General features: G+C 38.0%; 1 protein-coding gene across 1 annotated transcript; it reads left to right on the plus strand.

Annotated features, from left to right (window-relative positions):
• Positions 1 to 983: 983 nt before the first annotated feature.
• On the plus strand, positions 984 to 12488 carry LOC110796547 (uncharacterized). Its single transcript, XM_022001608.2, has 8 exons — positions 984 to 1182; positions 1266 to 1365; positions 1883 to 2008; positions 2121 to 2279; positions 6054 to 6172; positions 6293 to 6484; positions 6572 to 6662; positions 12176 to 12488. Exons 1-8 carry the CDS (start codon positions 1046 to 1048, stop codon positions 12254 to 12256), a joined length of 1005 nt encoding a protein of 334 aa, XP_021857300.1. The 5' UTR covers positions 984 to 1045; the 3' UTR covers positions 12257 to 12488.
• The last annotated feature ends 8015 nt before the right edge of the window (positions 12489 to 20503 follow it).

Here is a 20503-nt window from a genome sequence, read left to right on the forward strand (position 1 = left end):
GCATTATCCAACATCCACACCCATCGAACAGCCTTAAATTATTGTATAAAAAATTACATAATTTCTATAACAAAAATTAAATCGAAACATAAGAATTAAAAAAAAAAAAAAAATAAGAATTAAAAAAATTCGTGAAATAAATTTTTAAAGATAGTACGTAATTGTTTTTTTTAATAACATTATGACATCATATTCCAGTTATTTTTGCCGGAACTTGACTTCGGGTTGTAATTTAAAGTGGAAGTATAAGTTTAAAGTTGTACTACATAATTAATAAAATTAGAAGTTTGAGGTTGTAATTGACAAATAGAAAACTTTATTAGATTGTATTTTTGCCATATTTTTATAATGAGTCAACACTACAACGCCAGCTAAATTAGCGATTTAGACCACTAAATCACCAATTGAGTTGGCGACATAAGAGGCCAGTGCCAATTGAAATGGCACTGTACTAATGAAAAAGTTTCAATTGAAACCGACGAGTTACCTGGTAAAATTGTCGTTTCAATTGACGATTTTGCTACGGAACATCGACATTTCAATTGGCAATTTGATATTGAATAAAAAAGTCTTTTAAACTAATGCTGACGTAGACGATATATAGAGGAATTTTGAGAAAGAGGCATATTTCGGGAATGTTGACATCTTTAAATATTTAAACACACAAACTAGTGTTTTTAATACAATACTACAATCTACAATATAGAAAGAGTGGGGATAACTTAGTTGGTTACAGATTCCCTCCGATTTTAGGTCATCCTCGAATCGATTTTCATCTTCGCCATTGTGGCTCATTTGCACAACAAAAAAAAAAAAAAAAAACACACGAGCGATTTCCTTCAATATTGCTTAAAGAACGTTAAATTCACAAAATAAGGCAGTTTATAACATATTTCCCGTTATACGGTCCACGTCAAAACCAAAGGAACCGTACCCTGCAATGCCAAGTGGATTTGTGAGCACCACCCTTTTTCCCGAGACAAGGTTGGTAAATTTATGAGATGAAGGACATTCTCTTCTCCTCTTGTCGTCAGAGTGATCAATCATGGCTGCTCTTCGATGCAGTTTCAGACCATTTTCTTCTTATTATTATAAACCCTCAAAACTATTTCCCCCAACACAATCTCCAACTTGCAAATTTCCCAACGAGAAGTTATTGAACCCCTCTTCTCACAATCGCAGGTACTGTAATTATTATCTTCTTTCTTAATTCAAATGTTCCCCTTTTTATTATTGAATTGTCAATTTTAATTTCAATCAAACAGGTTAAGGAGGGCTTTATCAGCTTTGGTTTCTGAAGAAAGTGCAACTGGGTCTTCTTCATCTTCATTTACTGATTCTGGATTCAAACTCACTTATCTTGAGGTGGGTTTGTCAATTTTAATTTCTTTCAATCTATTGTGCATCATTGTCTTATTACTGTTTCAGATTGTGCATCATTGTTACATTACCCTTTAGTGTTTGAAATTACTGGCTTTGTTTGTTTTAATTAGCTTCTAGTGGCCCGATGTACTGACGTGCTGTCAAATGCCAATGTGTGTGAGAATTTAGTAATTCGTTATTCCATATTGTTCAAGTATGTAGTTTTGTTGATTAAGATCAGTAGATCACAATTTCAATTTTCTGTTTGTGTTTGATTAATTTCTTCTATTTTCCCAAAAGACCATGATGGAGAATATAATGTAGTATTTCTAAATTTATGTTATAAACATCGCATATTTACCGAGAAATGAAGCAAGCTTGCATTAGTTTATTTGAACCTCCTTCTTACCGCCTTTCAAGCAAGAGCCTCAACGAAGGGTTTGTTTTATGGTGTAGTTTGATTTAGTTAGGTCTAGTTTTGGACTTGGAACATTTTTATTTAGCATCTTTTGTCTTGTAGGGAAATAGCTGGTTATGGGAAGTAGGTGGTGTGAAGCTATTGGTGGATCCAATTTTGGTGGGTAGTTTGGATTTTGGCATTCCATGGCTCTATGATGCTACTAAGAAATTCTTGAAGAACTTTCAGGTATTGAGCTTTTCAACCGCTAAAATATGATCCAATTATATGGTCGGTATTTGTTGTTTCTCTTCGCCACCCCACATTAGTTGTTTAATGACCTTGACATGGTGTTCTATAGCTTAGTGATATTCCTGAAGTGGACTGTCTGCTAATCACACAAAGCCTGGATGATCATTGCCATGTAAAGACCTTGAAGCCACTCTCTGCAAAATTTCCTAATCTGAGAGTGGTAGCAACTCCTAATGCCCAGGCGATTTTGGATTCTCTTTTCAGCAAGGCAAGTCAATATAAATCATCCTCTTTTCTGCTTTTGCAGGGAAGCTTGAATGCTTGGCATTATTCAATTGGCTAGGAAGTTCCATAATTCCATTTGGAGTTTCTTTTTTTTGTTTGGTAGTTTATATTTGTCATTTTGCATGGAAAATATCATATATGCGCTAATGCAACAACGCATAAAGGTTTTGATTTCTCTATCATTTCTGATAAGCACTCCATGCACATCTGATGGCTTGTTAGCATATGTTTGATCTATTAGGCGGTTGTTTTAAATATCTTTGGAATTTGGTTGAGACGTTGAGTTGACCATATCCCCCCTAACTCTTTTCTTTTGCCTCAACATCATGCATTTTCTAACCTGAAAATGTCAGCTTTGTACATTACCCATGGAGGACCTTTCTTCCCCACTACAGTGGCTGATTGCTTGTTTTTGTTGTACTAGTAGATATAAGATGTCAAGGTACAGAGGTTAAAGAATATCAATTGGTATTTCCGAAGAAGTTATGCATCGATCCCTTAAATAAAATATCTGAAACCTGCAGCTCTTTGCTATTGTCATATACTCTTGATTGAATTATTGGCATCGCGGGAAATGTTTACTACTTTTATGTCTGGATTGGCTTCTTCTTTCTCTTGGTCTGCTTATACTTCTGAACTAGATGCATTGCCATCACTCCCATTGGAAAAGGACAACCTGAATTATACAAGCAAATCCCAATTTCTACATTCATTAAACGCCTTGACAGTTGAATGACTCAAAATATGGTTAGCACCTTGATAAAGATGGAGTTTAGGATGTGTAGGAAGTATATGGAGGACAATATACAGAGAAATTGCTTAAGAAAGGGAGCCTTTTGAATATGTGACTTAAATTTTTTGGTCAATGGACAGTTTCAATCATCAACCAAAGACATGTGAAGTATGCTACAAGATCATTATGGCTTGCCACATACTGAAAGAACTTCATACGTAGTCATATCTATATGTTGGAAACAGATTTCCAATAATCTAGACCTTTAGTGGAGAGAAACTCAAAATATGTTTTCTTTAAAAGACAACTACTCTTAATAATTGAGTAATCTCTATGAACTTATTTTCACAGAAGGAAGATGCAACACACTCAGATAGTCACGCACCCGCAGTACACACACAGCACAACACAATTGCAGAAGAAGGATATATTTGATTGATTAAAGCTTGAAGCTTGACAATACAACTAGAGACGTTCGAGAGGTCTCCTGCTCTCCCAGTTTTCTACTCAATAAATCTCAAGATATCCTACAATTCCCTTCCATTCTCCTTTTAATTACAATTGCTGATAATAAGACAAAAAGCAATTAATGAAAGTAAGCCAACAAAATAACAGCTCCAAGTGAGACAACTGTTTAGTCTGCTGCAGTGTTTCTCCCACTAAGTGGAGTGGTTCCTCCCCCTGACTTGGTTGCTGCTTCCTTCTCCCTTTTGTCTTGTAATGCACACTTCCCTTTCTTCCTCCTTGTATATGTCTGAAGCAGTTGTGGATGGTGCTGGGGTATTGCAGAAGACCTGGAAAATTTAAATATACTCTTAAAAATATGAGCACCTTGAGAATGATTCACCTTGCACTAATAGTTATCTGCATTGGCAGGAATAGCTTTTTAGTGCGTATTTATGTAGAAGATTATCATCTACCTTGTTAAGTTACTGGTGGGCTAAGGTTTTAACATTTTTGAGCGGTTTATGTTTACAATGTCCTTATTTTAAAATGTATCAGCATGATTCATGTCATTTGACTTTTAACTCACACGCTAATGTACTGATTTACAGGATGAAAAAAGATCTGAGCTAGATTTTTCTATAAAGAATACCTCAAAGTTTCATCTCCTTTAACTTTATCCGGTTCAATATTTTGCTAAGCATCGATAAGTTGTTAATTCGTTGAAGAAGAAGATAGTTAGTTATTTAGGGTAGAATTTCTATAAATAAAGAAATCAGACAGAGGGAAATAAGGTTGAATATTATTGAGAGTTAATTGTTAGTTTATTTTACAATTTGGTAGAGTACAAGCCTCTCAAATGATTGTAACTACCAATCATCTTCTTTTTTTTGTTCTTCCATTGATTATTCTCTAGCTATTTAATTCTTAGTATAATTACATGGCAATATTATTTTCTACGCCCATGTCTTTGGTACTGTTTGGCTCAGGTAGTCCTTGCTAAGAATTACCTTATCTTTGTAGTTATACGCGAAGATTAGGCCTTGGAGTAAGGGAAATATAACAACCTCACTATATTTTGAAGATATGTATTATTTTCTTCCTATGAGTCGAATTCAATTTTGAGTTCACAGTAGTTAGTACTCTAACTAAAATTAGATTTGAACTCGGCCCATTCCCAAAACTAGTCAAGCTGAGCCATAGTTTTTGCTGAAATGAGTCCAAACTGTTCACGAGCTGCTTTGTTCGTGGCGACCTCTATTCTGGGCTTCAAAACTGCAGTGTCACTGAAATTCATTGCATCCTAGCTGTCTAGCTCGGGTAGCTTCCCACAAATGCAGCAGCCACCCTCCTTTCCTTTGTCTTCCTGTTTGTTATTTTTAAGCATTGTTCTTCTCACTGAGTTGCTTGTGGTTTCTTTTTGCAGTTACTATCAACACCTTGGTTAGGCCTGTCATTCTTAAGAACAGTAGTCCACTAAGTTTGCTTTAACCCCGAAATTTCATTTGGTCAAGAGTTCTTTTCTTTTGGTTGATTAGCTTTCTTGATTTTTATGTTAATCTTCTAGTCTTCTGGGTAGGATAAAACTTAAAAGGACAAACATGTTAAGGTAATCAGCCTGGCACTATATTAGTAGCGTTTCACACATTATCCCATGATTCAGGATGCCAGAGTTTCTTACTCTTGAACTTGATTGATGATTAATTGGTTTGTCGTTCAACATTTGGATCTGTGGCCATCTTCAAGTTACATACATATTTTCTGTCAGTGCATACTTCTACTCTCTCCCAGATTGATTAGGCAGATCTGTTGTTAATGAAGAGATTCAACTCTAGATCAGTCATGTGGCTCATTAGGTGACCTTTACCATTTCGATATTTTTCTTGTACTTCTTGATTTTTTCAGCATTAGCTAGATGAAAATGCAAACCATAGTGAAGGTACAAGTTGGATACTTAGATTCTAGATAAGTCCTTGAATTGTTGATATACAGTCCATCTCTAATTGCTCGAAGGAGATTATAATTTGTGGGGGGAGTAGATCTGTAGATGCCATCAAGAGGCTCGAGTTTGGTGACATCACGGTGTTGTTGATTTGAAATTCCGCTCTGCGAACACTCATGCGTCTCGTGCAGGCGTGCAGCTGCACACACGTGTGATTACCACCTCTAGCCCAATCTATAGTAGAAGCACTTTGAGATGACGATAAATACGGAGTACCTCTATATATAAACCAAGTACAGTTTCTTCTTCTTCCTTGTACGAAAATGTCTAGAGGGGGAAAATGGGCTAGACAAATCAGGTTCAGTTCTGGTCTCTTCAGTATGTATAGTATTTAGGTGATGACCGATGAGACAATGGGTTTGGTTTCTAGTTGACTCAAGGCATATTCATTCGGGTATATTGTCAATTAGCTTGTTATGATAAGTATATGTCGGTATTAGTTATATTAGTTTTTGGGTCGGTTAAGTGCATGTGCATTAAGCCATTAACGAAGATTTAGCTTCCTCCCATCTGCTTCAGATTTTTAAGCAATGTTCCAGTGAAGCCCCTCAAATGCTTTTCGTTTCTTGATTTTCCAGGTGACATATCTCGAACCAGGTCAAAGCACCGAAATTGAGGGAAAAAACGGTTCAAAAGTTAGAATTTGTGCCACTGCAGGGCCAGTTCTTGGTCCACCTTGGCAGCGGCCTGAGAATGGGTACAGTATCCAACATTTTATCTGTTTCAAGCAAGTTCGTGCTTTATTGCTTTATGTTTTGGGAATTCCCATTTCATTGTACCTACAACATAGTTCGTTAACTGTGTAAATATCTGGCAGATACATTGTGTCTTCTTCTGAAGGCCAGTTGACCCTTTACTATGAACCTCACTGCGTCTACAACGAGGGGACCCTGAAGGACGAGCGAGCAGATATTGTCATTACACCAGTCATAAAGCAGCTTCTACCATATTTTACACTAGTTTCTGGGCAAGAAGATGCAGTTAAACTTGCAAAGTTATTGTGTGCCAAGTATATGCTTCTTGACTTCTGTTTTCATCTTTTTGATAGAGTTTTCTGTATCATGCATTCTCAAGCATCCATTTATTATCATTGAAGGTTTGTTGTTCCAATGAGCAATGGAGACCTCGAAAGCAAAGGGCTTCTTGCTAGTTTAGTTGAATCCGAAGGAACTATGGAGTCTTTTAAGGTTTGGTTTCTTCTCGTCTTTTTTTTTTTTGCTATTTTGGAGTAACAATAGTATTTTCCATCAATTTTACTAATCCTAATGTACTGTGTAGCTGCAATTACTAATCCTAAGTCTTCTTTGTTTTAGTTGCCAATCATTGAATAAAAGCACTTACTTCAAAGATATTTGCATTCAATTTTCTTCTGAAATTTCACGTAATCGTAAATGTATATGCCAAGATTTGCATCACCTTTTACATTTGTAAAATTCTTGAAACATGGAATTGAAGGCATGCATGCACCATCACTTGATGCACAAACTAGAAGATTATCAACATCCATTTTCATCTGAATGACATGCTTGTACAAGGTGTTAGGTGATGATAAATAAATACGGAGTAGAACATTGGCTAAATTTCTGGGCATGTCTTGAAGCTGGATAAGCCGGTTAGTTTAGGTCAGGGAGCTATCACCTTCAGAGCCAAACATTCAATTCATCTTACATAGTTAGATTTAGGGTGTTGGTTCAACATTTTGAGGGTTTCAATATTTTACAACTTCGTATTACTTAATCTGTGTCATAGCTGTACTTTTTGTCAAATTAAAAAGCATGGGGACACAATTCTCTTAAAAGATACAGTGAAGTAAGTGATACGATGATTTAGAAACATGAAATCAGGGTGATCAATCAGAAAATTTGGTCTATATAATTGATGAACTGAAAACCAAATACTTTATACTTTGAAAGAACATGCTCCATCATATTTCATACTCCGTAATGTTCTTCTACCTTTCTTGTTTGGGATGTTTCAAAATGGATGTGGCAGTTTTAACTTTTAATATAATTTTATGTATATTAATCCAATGAATTTCCACTTTTCTTAAGACAATCGTTAATCTTTTTGTGAAGTCAATAATGACGAACATAGTTAAACAGAATAAAGAGATAACTTTTGCTGAGATGGTTTTTCTTCTTGTACTCCATCCGTATTTTCTTAGGGCTACATTTCAATTTTTGGTTAGTTTTCTACCCACTCCCAAATTATTTAATATATTTACTTTCCTATGGGTCCACCGTTACAATAAAATCCCTCTTTACTTTGATTAAAATATTTTTCCCGCCTTATTTTTTCTATTTTTTTTATTGTTAAAATAATGGCCTCTCCTTTCACTTAATAAGCATAGGTTCATTTTAATTTACTATATAATTCAAACTCTATTATTAATGTTAAATTATCTATCATTTAAAAGAGGTGTAGAGAGAAAATCTCTCTCTACCTTTATTAGTTTAAGTAATTGATGTAGTATATATATATATATATATATATATATATATATATATATATATATATATATATATATATATATATATATATATATATATATGTTGTAAGAGAGAATATAAACATAACACATTTTTGTTCTTTAATATTTTCTCTCCAATTCTATCTCCACATTTTTTGCACAATTTAGCACAAAGCCTCTTACAAGGCTAACAATTGGTACCAGAGCCATTGATCCTCCGGTTTAATAAATTAAAAAAAAAAACTTTGACCAACATTTTCCACCAACTTCCGCATGGCAACTCAAAGTATTAATCATCAACTCGTCTCTATTTTCAATGGTGAAAACTATGACTTTTGGGTTGTAAAAATGAAAACAATACTTAAGTCAAGAGATCTTTGGGACATTGTAGAGAATGGCCCCGCAAAAAATGCTCCCACAACCTCAGGCGGTGGTGAACCTTCTAAGGATGCAAAATGCAATGACAGATGCTATATTTCCGAGAATAGTCACCGCTAAAACTGCAAAAGAGGCTTGGGATACGCTTAACACCGAATTTCAAGGAAGTGCCCAAGTTAGAGGCATAAAACTTCAAACCTTGAGAGCGGAGTTCGAAAACTTGGTAATGTCAAATGATGAGAATATTAATCACACGAGTTACAGACATTGTCAATCAAATGAGGATATATGGGGAAGATGTTAGTGTTATCCTAAGTACAAAAGATTTATCAACGTTGAGTGCGTTGGAAATGGTTGGTTTATTTAAAGCACAAGAACAAAGGGATAAAATTAGATCGAGATCATAGTTCATCCGAAAAAGCTTTTCAAGCAAACCAAAAAGGATATAGCAAAAAGTTTGAGGGAAAATATATTTCTAACAAATTTGGAGGAGGGAATAAAGGATAATACCCTCCATGTAGGATGATTTGCAAGAGAACTAACCACCTGGAGAAAGATTGTAGATGGAAAGGAAAACCTCAATGCAACTTTTGTAAGATTTTTGGGCATATTGAGAAGGATTGCAGAAAGAAGCCAAAACAAGCTCAAGCCCAAATTTCTGAGTGTGATGATGAAGATCATCTATTTTGTGCATACCACGCAACACAAACCTTTAATGATGATGTGTGGTTGGTTAATAGTGGATGTAGTAATCATATGACAAAGAATTCATCTTGCTTAATCAGTCTTGATAATTCAGTACGAATCCCTATTAGGATGGGTAATGGAGCAATTGTCCAATCAGATGGTAAAGGTACTATTGCCATAGAAACTACTAAAGGAAGAAGGCTTATTAAAGATGTTTTATATGTTCCCAAATTAGACAAGAACCTACTCAGGTGTTATTCAGATGATGAAGAATGGATATTCCGTTCACTTTGTAGGTAACACTTGCAAGATTCTTGATCCTTTCGATAAGGAGATTGCAAAAGTGCCAATGACAAGCAAGAGTTTCCCCGTGAAATGGTCATATTCTAACATATTATGCTTACAAAGCCGAAAGCAATGAGACATATTGGTTATGGCATCTAAGGTTGGGTCATAGCAATACTGAATCCCTCCGTATGTTATCCAAAAACCAGTTTGTCAAAGATATTCCAATTACATGAGTTTAAAGATCTTTGTGGAACATGCCAGCTTGGGAAGATGCACAGATTTCCATTTTCTAAGGATGGAGCATGGAGAGCGACCAGAAAATTAGAACTTGTGCACACAGATGTTTGTGGCCTTATGAAGACCCTTTCAATGGATGGAAGTAAGTATTTTATTCTTTTTATAGATGACTTGACGAGAATGACTTGGGTATACTTTATGAGGGATAAGTCACAAGTCTTCTCTATTTTCCTTAAATGGAAAAATCTTGTGGAGAATCAAAGTGGATGTTCGCTAAAATCCATAAGAAGCGATAATGGCACGGAGTATACCTCTAAAAATTTTGATAAATTTTGTCAAAATAAAGGAGTTGAGCATCAACTTACAGTTACATATACACCACAACAAAATGGTGTTTCTGAAAGGAAAAATAGGATCGTTATGGAAATGGGTAGATGTTTGCTTGAAGAGAAAGGACTTCCAAAGAAGTTATGGGCAGAAGCAGTATACAACTCGGTTTATATTCAAAATCGAGGAATGACCAAGGTTGTGAAAAGCATGACACCTCTAGAAGCTTGGTCTAGGTATAAGCCATCAATATAACATTTCCGTGTGTTCGGGAGCATATGTTATTTTCACGTTCAAGATTAGAAACGGAGCAAGCTACATGCTAAAGCTAATAAAGGAATATTTATTGGTTATAGTTCTCAATCAAAAGGTTACAGAATTCTCAATCAGAAAATGAGAAAGTTGTCATAAGTCGAGATGATACTTTTGACGAGGATGCATTATGGAATTGGGAAACAAAGAAAGAAGAAAAAAGACACATAAATATTCCAATAATAGGAACAATTTCTTTACAAGATGAAAGCGAAGTTGATTTACCTCATACACCATTAAGTTCACCTCGAGCACCACCGTTCTCAGATTACACCAGATAATATGAATGCCACTGGTCCTAGAGGAAAGAAGTCCATCACAGAGTTGTATGAAAGATTTCCGGAGATTAATGATATTGAAGATTCAGAATCTTGTCATGTAGCAATCATTGAGCCCGCTCATTATAATGAAGCCGTTCAGTTTTCAAAATGGAGGGCGGCCATGAAAGAAGAAATTCGAATGATTGAAAAAAATGAACTTGGGAACTAGTTGAGAAACCTCCTCATAAGAAAGCCAATGGAGTCGCGTTGATTTACAAGATCAAATTCAATCCCGATGACACTATATTAAAGTATAAAGCAAGACTTGTTGTCAAGGGTTATTCTCAACAATTCGGCATCGATTACAATGAGACATTCGCGCCTGTTTCAAGACATGACACAATTCGAGCTGTTTTTGCCCTAGCTTTAGCCCTAGCTGCCTCCAAGGGATGGAAGCTACATGAAATGGATGTCAAATCAACATTCCTCAATGGATATTTGAATGAGATAAATGAACAAAAACCGCTTAGATTCTCAATTTGACAGAGTCTTGAAGCTCAAAAAGGCCTTATATGGTCTAAAGCAGCAAGAGTCTGGTATAACATAATTGATGATTATTTCACTCAGCAAGAGCCTGTCAGATCAACGTTGATGACTTCATTTGACTTATACATCTTCCATTTTGACTCTCTTACTTTTAATTCGTGTGTGTTTTTTATAAAATGCTATTTTGAATTGTACTTATTTTATTTATTTTAAAATTTACTTATTTTTATTATCCCTTATAATATTTATTCCGTAATATATATATATGCGCTTCTTACTACTACTACTACAACAACAGCAACAACAACAACAAATCCTTAGTCCCAAAATAATTTGGGGTCGGCTAACATCAATCGTCATTGTGACCAATCAAACCAGAAAGGAGAGGAAAGTTAAAAGAATAAACAAGGAAAGAGGGAGAAAGTGGAATTAATGAAAGTAAGATACGAGAAAAGTATATATATATATATATATATATATATATATATATATATATATATATAATTATTTTGGGACTAAGGCTTTGTTGTTGTTGTAGTAGTAGTAAGAAGCGCATATTTTTATTTTAACTTATCAACATTTGATAGTTCACCTATTAGTCGTTGCCTGTTTTGTCTAATAATAAATAATCAAATTCAATGAAAAAAAATCCGGATGTAGCTTCATAGTTGCTGTTTATGTGGCAATTAGGTGCTTGTAAACATAGTCAAAAGTTAGTAGGAAATGCCTACTCTTGGTGTAGATGTACCATTAATTAATTTTTTTATTTTTTTAACTTTTTTTTATGGAACATGTGGATTTTCCCCTTTGTCTTTCTGTGTTCCATCAGTAAACAGATATACTTTGTATTTACTTTTGGTTCTGTATGTCTCAGAATTCATAGGTACCACGAGAGTGGAGTAAGACCACAAGTCGTAATATTTTTACTTTTTAGGTAGAAGAATGTGGCATTCGATGTTATATATTGTTTAGCATTTTCCTCCCTGTCAAGGCTTTGGCACTCGCTGCTAACTACTCCGTAGAATATAAGTGATAAGACGAGTGATTAGCATAGAAAATTGGAAAAAGATCAGACTATTTTCCTGGTGATGAATGACATTGAAACTGAATGTTTAGGGGCTCAGTTTATTGAGGCTGTTCACGCTATTATCTTCAAGGAGGAACTGATGAGGTATTTTGTGTTTGTTGAATTCAGGAGCTTTTATCAAAGGAATTGCCTGATGCGAAGGTCCTAGAACCAACTCCAGGTGTACCATTAGAGGTACCTGCAGTGTAAGCATCTGCCCTCGATCAGGATTACTGTAAATCATTACACTATACAGGGAAAAGGAGTACTCTGCAGTAGGAAAATTTAGCCATATTATTTTTTGTATAATTGTATATCAATACACTACTACAAAGTAGCGCCCGTAAGTTTATCAAAAAAAAAAAAAAAAAGTAGCGCCCTTAATTGTTTTTGAAAAATCAATACACCAGAAATAATACTTCCGCTACATTTGTATGGAGTATCTTTAATGCTAAACAAACACCAAGATTCAGACTAGTCGAGTTATAGCACCAGTCACCTCATTGGCCTCTCAAAAACATGAAATAAAAGCCAACTCGGAATTACTATCAAGAATACAAATCTCGCTTGATAGTTGATATATCGCCTGTTGGCCCTTGCATAGAAAAGCTCTATTTGAGGGCTTATATTATCTATTATTTGTGTAAATGTTCAACCTTTATCTCACTGCTTGGGTACGCATTCCTCACCTTTCAGTGGAGTACTTTGATCGGACTTTCCTTCACAAATTTGGAAGCAAAATAGGAAAGGTAACACGAATTGACAACAACACTGCCATGCCCCAACGAGGACAATTCACAAGGTTGAGTGTGGAACTCGATCAAACCAATTTGCTGTCCAAATTCTGGCTGAAAAGAAGGATATGGAAAGTCCAACGCCAAGACTCAGAATGATTTGCTTTCATTGTGGGAAAATAGGGCATCAAGGGAACAATTGCCCCAGCAAAACCCAAATCCCAATTGTTCCGAGTATGGAACTGGGAGGACGTTCCGAAGCACCTTGGCCCTGTCAAGCAGAGCAAACGTGAGCTAACCTCGGGGGTTTTACCGAGGAAACCCCTCCGATGCCTAAGTCAGCAAATAGATAAGAAGTCTTTAGAGAGAGAATATAGAGAGAAGGTGGAGCAAGTACCGTGTGTAAGAATCTGTCCCATCATGAGTGATGTGGGTGCTATTTATAAGCGTACTATTCTGTACTTTGGCCTATTTGGATGCCGCCACGTGTATGACGGCGATGTACTTTATTCTTTGTCGTTGTCGTTTAGCCTGCGGGTCCTTTCTTGGACTGATGCAACTTTATCTGGCTCTGCTCTATGTCCTACATGTGATCTGGGGAGGTTTGATCTGCCTGGGTTGCGTATGCTTGGCTTGGGGCTTAGAGTCTTTCTTTGACTTGGGTGTGTCCTGGGTGTCAGAGTTTGCTCTGTCATTAATGTTCTGTCCTCTCTGGATATGACCCCGTACACCAATTGAAATTGATGAAAAGAAGATTGATCAAGCCATTGAATCTGAGATCGAAGAACCTGACTTCGGCTCTTGGATGCTAGTGAAGAAACCCCCACCTCGTCAGAGGCCGAGCAAGCCCGATAAACAACACGCTACCGCCGGTAAAGATGATCCGCACAAGGAAGCAGTTTCAGGTTAGAACAAATCAATTACCGGTCAACGGGAGCTTAATGGGGGATCACGATTTGCAATTTTAGGGGAGCAGAATCAGGAAGTGAATGGAAACAAATCAGGAAGTCAAAATATAATTGTGGAAAAGGATTTGGAAATTATCTCAAATAATATGGAAACCGTGGATCTGGGGGATTCATCTCAACACGCAAATATTTTGGCCAATGTTAACCCCTTTTAATATTGGTGAATCGAATAAGAATCCAAATCCGCGTGGTCAATTTTTGAAAGGAGCAAGGAAATAGTGATTTCTATCCTAAAAGATAAATCTAATGAGCTGTCGAAGGAAGTCCAAAATACGCAAAATACTAGTAATCAACCAGGCAAAGAAAACAACCAATTAATTTTCCAAGCAAACAAAGAAGCTTTCATTATTCCTTCTCTCTCATGCACCACCAAGCCTTTCTCCTCGTCACACGTTGTACACTCAAGAAGCCATGGTACCACCAGTACCAACTCCAGTGATGCTCAACGTCCCTCTGGAGAAGATCATATGTGTAGGGTATCCAATGACGGAACTGTATATAGCCACAACCGACCCCCTGACCCACCAACTGGAGGTGGAGATACACTCATGGATGACATCGATGATGTTGTCACCCCAACCGATGGTAACGCTGAAGTTAACAACTGAAATCAAGCAAGCACTACACCACATCTCAGCAGCCTACATGTCCAATTTTTCAAACTCCCCTGGTTTGATGAATTACACACATAATATCAACACTAATTCCTTACCCATAACGTGTATGGTGTGGAATGCGCCAGGTGCGGGAAGTCGAGAGTTCTTGGCGACCCTTCGAGATGTGATAAGGATAAACAAGCATACGATCTTTGCCTAGGTCGAAACCCACATGGGAGGAGATCAAGCTCAACGGATTGCCTCTTTGGTCCATTACAGTGGTCACACAAGGGTGGATGCACAAGGTTTTAGTGGTGGGATCTAGGTCTATTGGAAACCTGAACTTGTGAGCATCGACCCAATAGAACAAAATAACCAGTATATCATAATGTTGATCACTAAACAAGGGGAAATTCCATGGTACCAGTCCACGGTTTATGCAAGCCCAGACCCGACTCGTAGACAGGAACTTTGGCGTGATCTTTCAGATTTTGCTCAAAGAAATGATAAGCCGTGGATCTTGGAGGGAGACTTCAATAAAACAAGATTTGGATGGGAACGAAGCTCTTGTTATGCAGAGACAGCTAGAAAAAGTGTTCGATTCAACCACTGGGTTGAAAGTAACCAATTGATTGAAGTTGAGTTTATGGGCTCAACCCATACATGGTCAAGAGGAAACTCTACTGACACTTACACAAGCGCGAGGCTGGACCGAGTTCTCTGCAATTCTGAACGGAGCATCCTCTATGACTAGGCAAGAGTCAAGCACTTGCCTGCGTTAGAATTTGACCATTGCCCCCTATTGATATCTTCTAATGGTTTTGCACCTTTGATGAATCATATTTATATAGGGTATTCTAGCCTCATTTAGGTTGCATTTCTAGACATTTGTCTCATTTAGTTGCATTTAGAGTCATAATTGCATAAGTCGTCGTTATTGTACTCTATTACGCTTCGTTTGTGTTTTCGTTGATATTTCAGGTGATTTTACAATCATTTGGGTGCTTTCGAAGTGTTTGGAGGTGGATCGAACGATCACCAGATGGTTTGAGTCGGAGACGAAGTGTTTGATCGGAGAACTAAGATTTTCGGGAACGATTATGTCAATCCGGACGATCAGCGATGTATCTCTTGTGCATGAGGTCGCTACATCCCTCGTTGTGTTTCATCGTGCATTGCTACGCCTCACTACGGCAACGAGGGATGGCTCGTTAGCTCCCTCGCTGCTTTGCATTGTGCTAGCTCCATCGCTACTTTGCATTGTGCTAGCTCCATCGCTGCCCCATCGCCTCATCATTGCTTGTGCGCACACACACAGGGCAGCGAGGGATGGTGGGCGAGATCCCTCGCTGCCTCGTTGCTCCGTTGCTTGTGTTGCTGCACTTCACTAGGCCAGCGAGGGATGGCTCGCTAGCTCCCTCGCTGCCTATAGCTTCATCCCTTAGCTTGCTGCACACACGCACATGGCAGCGAGGGATGGCTCGTTAGCTCCCTCGCTGCTCTACTTTCTTGCTAGTCGCTCATCATCATGCCAGCGAGGGATGGTGCGCGAGATCCCTCGATGCCCATGCCTCGCCATCTCTCTTGCCGTGTGCGTGGCTCGTGCTCGGGTTTGGCTGCCACGTCATCGCTCCATCGACCAATCATCGACGACTTTTATCTTTATTTTCTTATTTATTTATTTAATTTATTTTAGAAAATAGGGAGCATATAAATACTCAAGGGAATTAATTTATTTTCCTCATATTATTATTTCATTAGAATTCTTTTAACGCTTATTACTATTTTTCTCTCTTCCATTGTTGAACGCTATTTTTCGGATTTCTTTCATTCATCAATCTAAGGTAATTTCATAATTTCTCTTGCTTTAATTCATTCTTATTGTTTTCGTTTCTTAGATTAATTTGTTCTTTGATTATGAAATTCATTCTTATTATTTATTTCATGCTTGTTAAATTAATTATGAGCGAGTAGTCTTTTTTAGGGCTAAGTGAGGGAAGCCATGTTTATACCATAATCGTATGCATTAAAGTTTGTTAATTTATAGATTATGATTGAGTAATTCCAATTGATTTGTTTTTAATCGTTGATTCATGTTATCGGCCAATTTCATGGATTGATTATCTAGCTAATATGAATTAGAATCGAAAGATCGTATATTTAGAGGCTTGGTACAATTGGCAATTCTGATTATGTTAGCGATCGTACTGCATATGTTGAATTGAAAGTGTTAAGACCCGACCGTAGGATTAGCATGTACTTTAATTACTCGGCTTAGTTTATTCATTTCCGAATTGATTTGTGTTCTTAGATTGGTATAAGCATGGTGAACCGAACAGACGCCCTAGACCTTTAATTCATCGATAAATTCTCATTTACATTATTGTTTTAGTTTCTTTAGTTTATAAATCAAATTCAACTTTCGTTTATTGAAATAGTTCGTATAATTGGACAAAAACTAATAGAACTTGTCTCCCTGTGGGATCGACCCGTATTTGTTAAGTATCTGCTAACAACAGACACCGTGCACTTGCGGTATCACTTTTTAATTCATCAAGTTTTTGGCGCCGTTGCCGGGGAGACGGCTAGATTCTATTAGTTTTTGTTTGATTATTTGAACTGTTTCCATTGTCTCATTGGAACTCTAAGTTCCAATTGAGGCAAATCTCACTGCGTTTTCTTTCGTTGTTGTTTATGCCCAGGTCTGCCAGAACGGATACCTTGGTTCCCCCCGATCCCGATCTTGGAAAGACCCTTCGTCAACTAAAAAAGCAACAGAAGAAGAAGAAGCAGTCAGGGTCCCAAGACTCACATACTCCACCGAGTCACACGATGTCTAAATCCCTGAAATCATATGGGGTTCCTTCCTCGAATAGTGTTCCGATTGGGCTCACAATGCCAACTATTGATGCAGTCAACTTTGAGATCAAGCCCGCTCTAATCTCCATGGTCTCACAAAATCAATATGGTGGCCATCCATCTGAGGAACCCACCAACCATTTGCAGAGGTTCAACCAACCGTGTGGTACTATCAAGCATCAAGGGGTTACTCAAGACCAATTGAAAGTCATGTTGTTTGGTTTTAGCCTTCGTGATAAGGCTCAGACATGGTTGAACGATGTCAAGGAGACAGAGTGGAGTGCTATTTCACAGGCCTTTCTAGAAGAATTCTTTCCATCCACCAAGACTGCTGAAATAAGGCATAAGCTGACTACATTCACTCAAGAACCTGGTTAATCACTTCGAGAAGCCTGGGATAGATCCAAGGCTTTGCAGCGGTCGTGTCCGCATAACAACATTGAAAAATGGTTCTTGGCTCAGATTTTCTACCGTGGTTTGCAAGATGAAACAAAGAACACGGTTGATTCTGCTGCTGGGGGTGTTTTTCTTGACAAAGAAGTGGATGCAGGTTATGATTTTCTTGCCAATTTAGCTGCCAACCATTACAGCACCACCAGAACCGCATCTAAGAAGGGAAAATTGGATGTCGATGCTAATGCTCTATTGTCCTCACAAGTGGCAGCCTTGAACCTGAAGATCGATTCTTTGAAGGCTCCTCAGCCTGGTACTCCCCCAATGAGTCAATGCTATGTCTAGTGTAGCTCCAGTGACAACTTTATACTGCGAAGTATGTGGCATCCAAGGTCACTTTGGTCATGAGTGCTCTTATAGTTCGCAGGATACTACGCAAATGGAGCAAGTGAATGCTTTTCAACAGAGACAACCCAATGACCCATATTCCAATTCATTTAATCTGGGTTGGAGGAATCATCCAAATTTCTCATATCGGGGCAACAATGTTCAGAATCCTCAACCCCAGCAACAATGGTCACAAACACAGTTCCATCCACCTCAACCACATGTTGCTAGGCCTCCATTTCAACAAGGAGCCTCACATAATGCTCCCCCGGGGTTTAATAGGCCCCCGCATCAAGGATATCAACAACCCCCTCAGAGCAATGCTACTCCAGAGCCTAACATGGGTGATCTGTATAAGCTCAATGAAAATATGCAGAAGACCGCAGAGATAGCTCAAAAGAACCATGATGAGAGCATCAAAGAGTTGAAGAATCAGAATAGAATGTTGGAGAATCAAGTTGCTCAACTTGCTGACACTCTATCTCAAAGGCAACCGGGTACACTACCAGGGGAACCTACTCCGCCCCAGAATAAGGAAAATGCCAATGCTATCACTCTTAGAAGTGGCACTAAATATGATGGACCCCCGATGCCCATTGATGATGCAACTCTTGCTAAGGAGAACACAGATGGACCAGAGAAAGCAATTGATGTAGGGCCTCAAGTCCCGGAAGTTGATAATGCTGATGATGTTGGCGCAAATAAGGGGAAAGAGAAGATTTCTGATTCTCTCCCTATTGTGCCTAAGTTGCCTTTCCCTCACCGGATGCAGAAAACTAAGGTCGATCAACAACTTGGTAAGTTCTTGGCAATGGTCAAGAATCTTGAGGTAACGGTCCCTTTTACTGATTTAATATCTCAAGTTCCTGTTTATGCAAAATTTTTGAAAGAGATGATCACTAAGAAAAGGGATTATGGTGGTGTGGAGAAAGTCTCTCTAACTGAAGAGTGTAGTGCCATATTGCAAAATAAGTCTCCACCCAAACTCAAGGATCCGGGTAGTTTTTCCATCCCCTGTCATGTAGGTGCATTGTTCATTGATAAAGCATTATGTGATTTAGGTGCAAGTGTGTCTGTCATGCCCCTTTCTGTTTGTAATAGGTTGAATATGGGAAAACTTAAATGCACACAAATCACGTTGCAAATGGTAGACCGTTCTATAAAGTATCCCTTAGGTATTTTGGAGGATGTTCCTGTCCGGGTGGGAAAATTCTACATTCCTGTTGATTTTGTGGTGCTAGATATGGAGGAGGATAGTCAAATCCCCATAATTTTGGATAGGCCATTCTTATGTACTGGGGGGGCTGTCATTGATGTCAAGTCTGGGTCTCTTACTTTGAGTGTTGGTGATGATACTGTTACTTTTAATCTAATCAATGCTGTGAAGTCTCCTATGCTTGAGAATACTTGTTGCAGGATTGATATTGTAGAACAGATTTCTCTAGACAACATCCCTAGAATGTTGTATGATGATCTATTGTTGGAGACTCTCACCTTGGAGGCCCAGAAAGGAGAAGCAGATTGTGAGATTGATTCCTTGATCTTGGATTTAGATGGAATTGAAGCTGAGAAGGTCAATGGTTTTGAGGTATTAGAAATTGTTTGCTCTATTTCTGAGCCACAGGTAACGAAGGTAGAACTAAAACCATTACCATCTCACCTTAAATATGCATTTCTTGATGATAATGAGGATTTTCCTGTGATCGATAATGCTGCACTCGACGATAGCCAGCTTTCCAAGCTTCTGACCGTGCTCCGTATGCACAAAAAGGAAATCGGGTATAGCATTGACGATCTCAAGGGAATTAGTCCTGACTTTTGTATGCATAGAATTAATTTGGAAGCAGATCACCGTCCTCGCATCCAGCCACAACGTCGTTTGAATCTCAATATGCAAGATGTGGTGAGAAAAGAGGTAGTGAAACTACTTGACGTGGGCATCATCTATCCCATTTCAGATTCCAAATGGGTGAGCCCGGTGCAAGTCGTTCCCAAGAAGGGGGGGACAACGGCTGTTAAGAATGATAAGGATGAGCTTATCCCCACTCGTGTTGTTACAGGTTGGCGTATGTGTATAGATTATCGAATGTTGAATACGGCCACCTTAAAGGATCACTTTCCCCTCCCTTTATTGACCAAATTCTAGAAAGATTAGCAAAACACAACTTTTTCTGTTATTTGGATGGATATTCAGGTTTCTTTCAGATTCCCATTCACCCAGATGACCAGGAGAAGACGACGTTCACTTGTCCTTATGGAACTTTTGCATACCGCAAAATGCCGTTTGGTTTGTGCAACGCCCCTGCTACATTTCAAAGGTGTATGATGGCCATTTTTTCTGAATTCATTGAGGATATCATGGAGGTATTTATGGATGATTTCAGTGTCTATGGTTCTGACTTTGATGTATGTTTGCATAATCTTTCTAAAGTGCTTAAACGTTGTTATGAAGTGAATTTGGCATTGAACTGGGAAAAGTGCCACTTTATGGTCAATGAAGGAGTGGTACTTGGTCATCTT

This window comes from Spinacia oleracea, chromosome 3 (assembly GCF_020520425.1).
Source record: "Spinacia oleracea cultivar Varoflay chromosome 3, BTI_SOV_V1, whole genome shotgun sequence".
NCBI classification, from domain to species: Eukaryota; Viridiplantae; Streptophyta; class Magnoliopsida; order Caryophyllales; family Amaranthaceae; genus Spinacia; species Spinacia oleracea.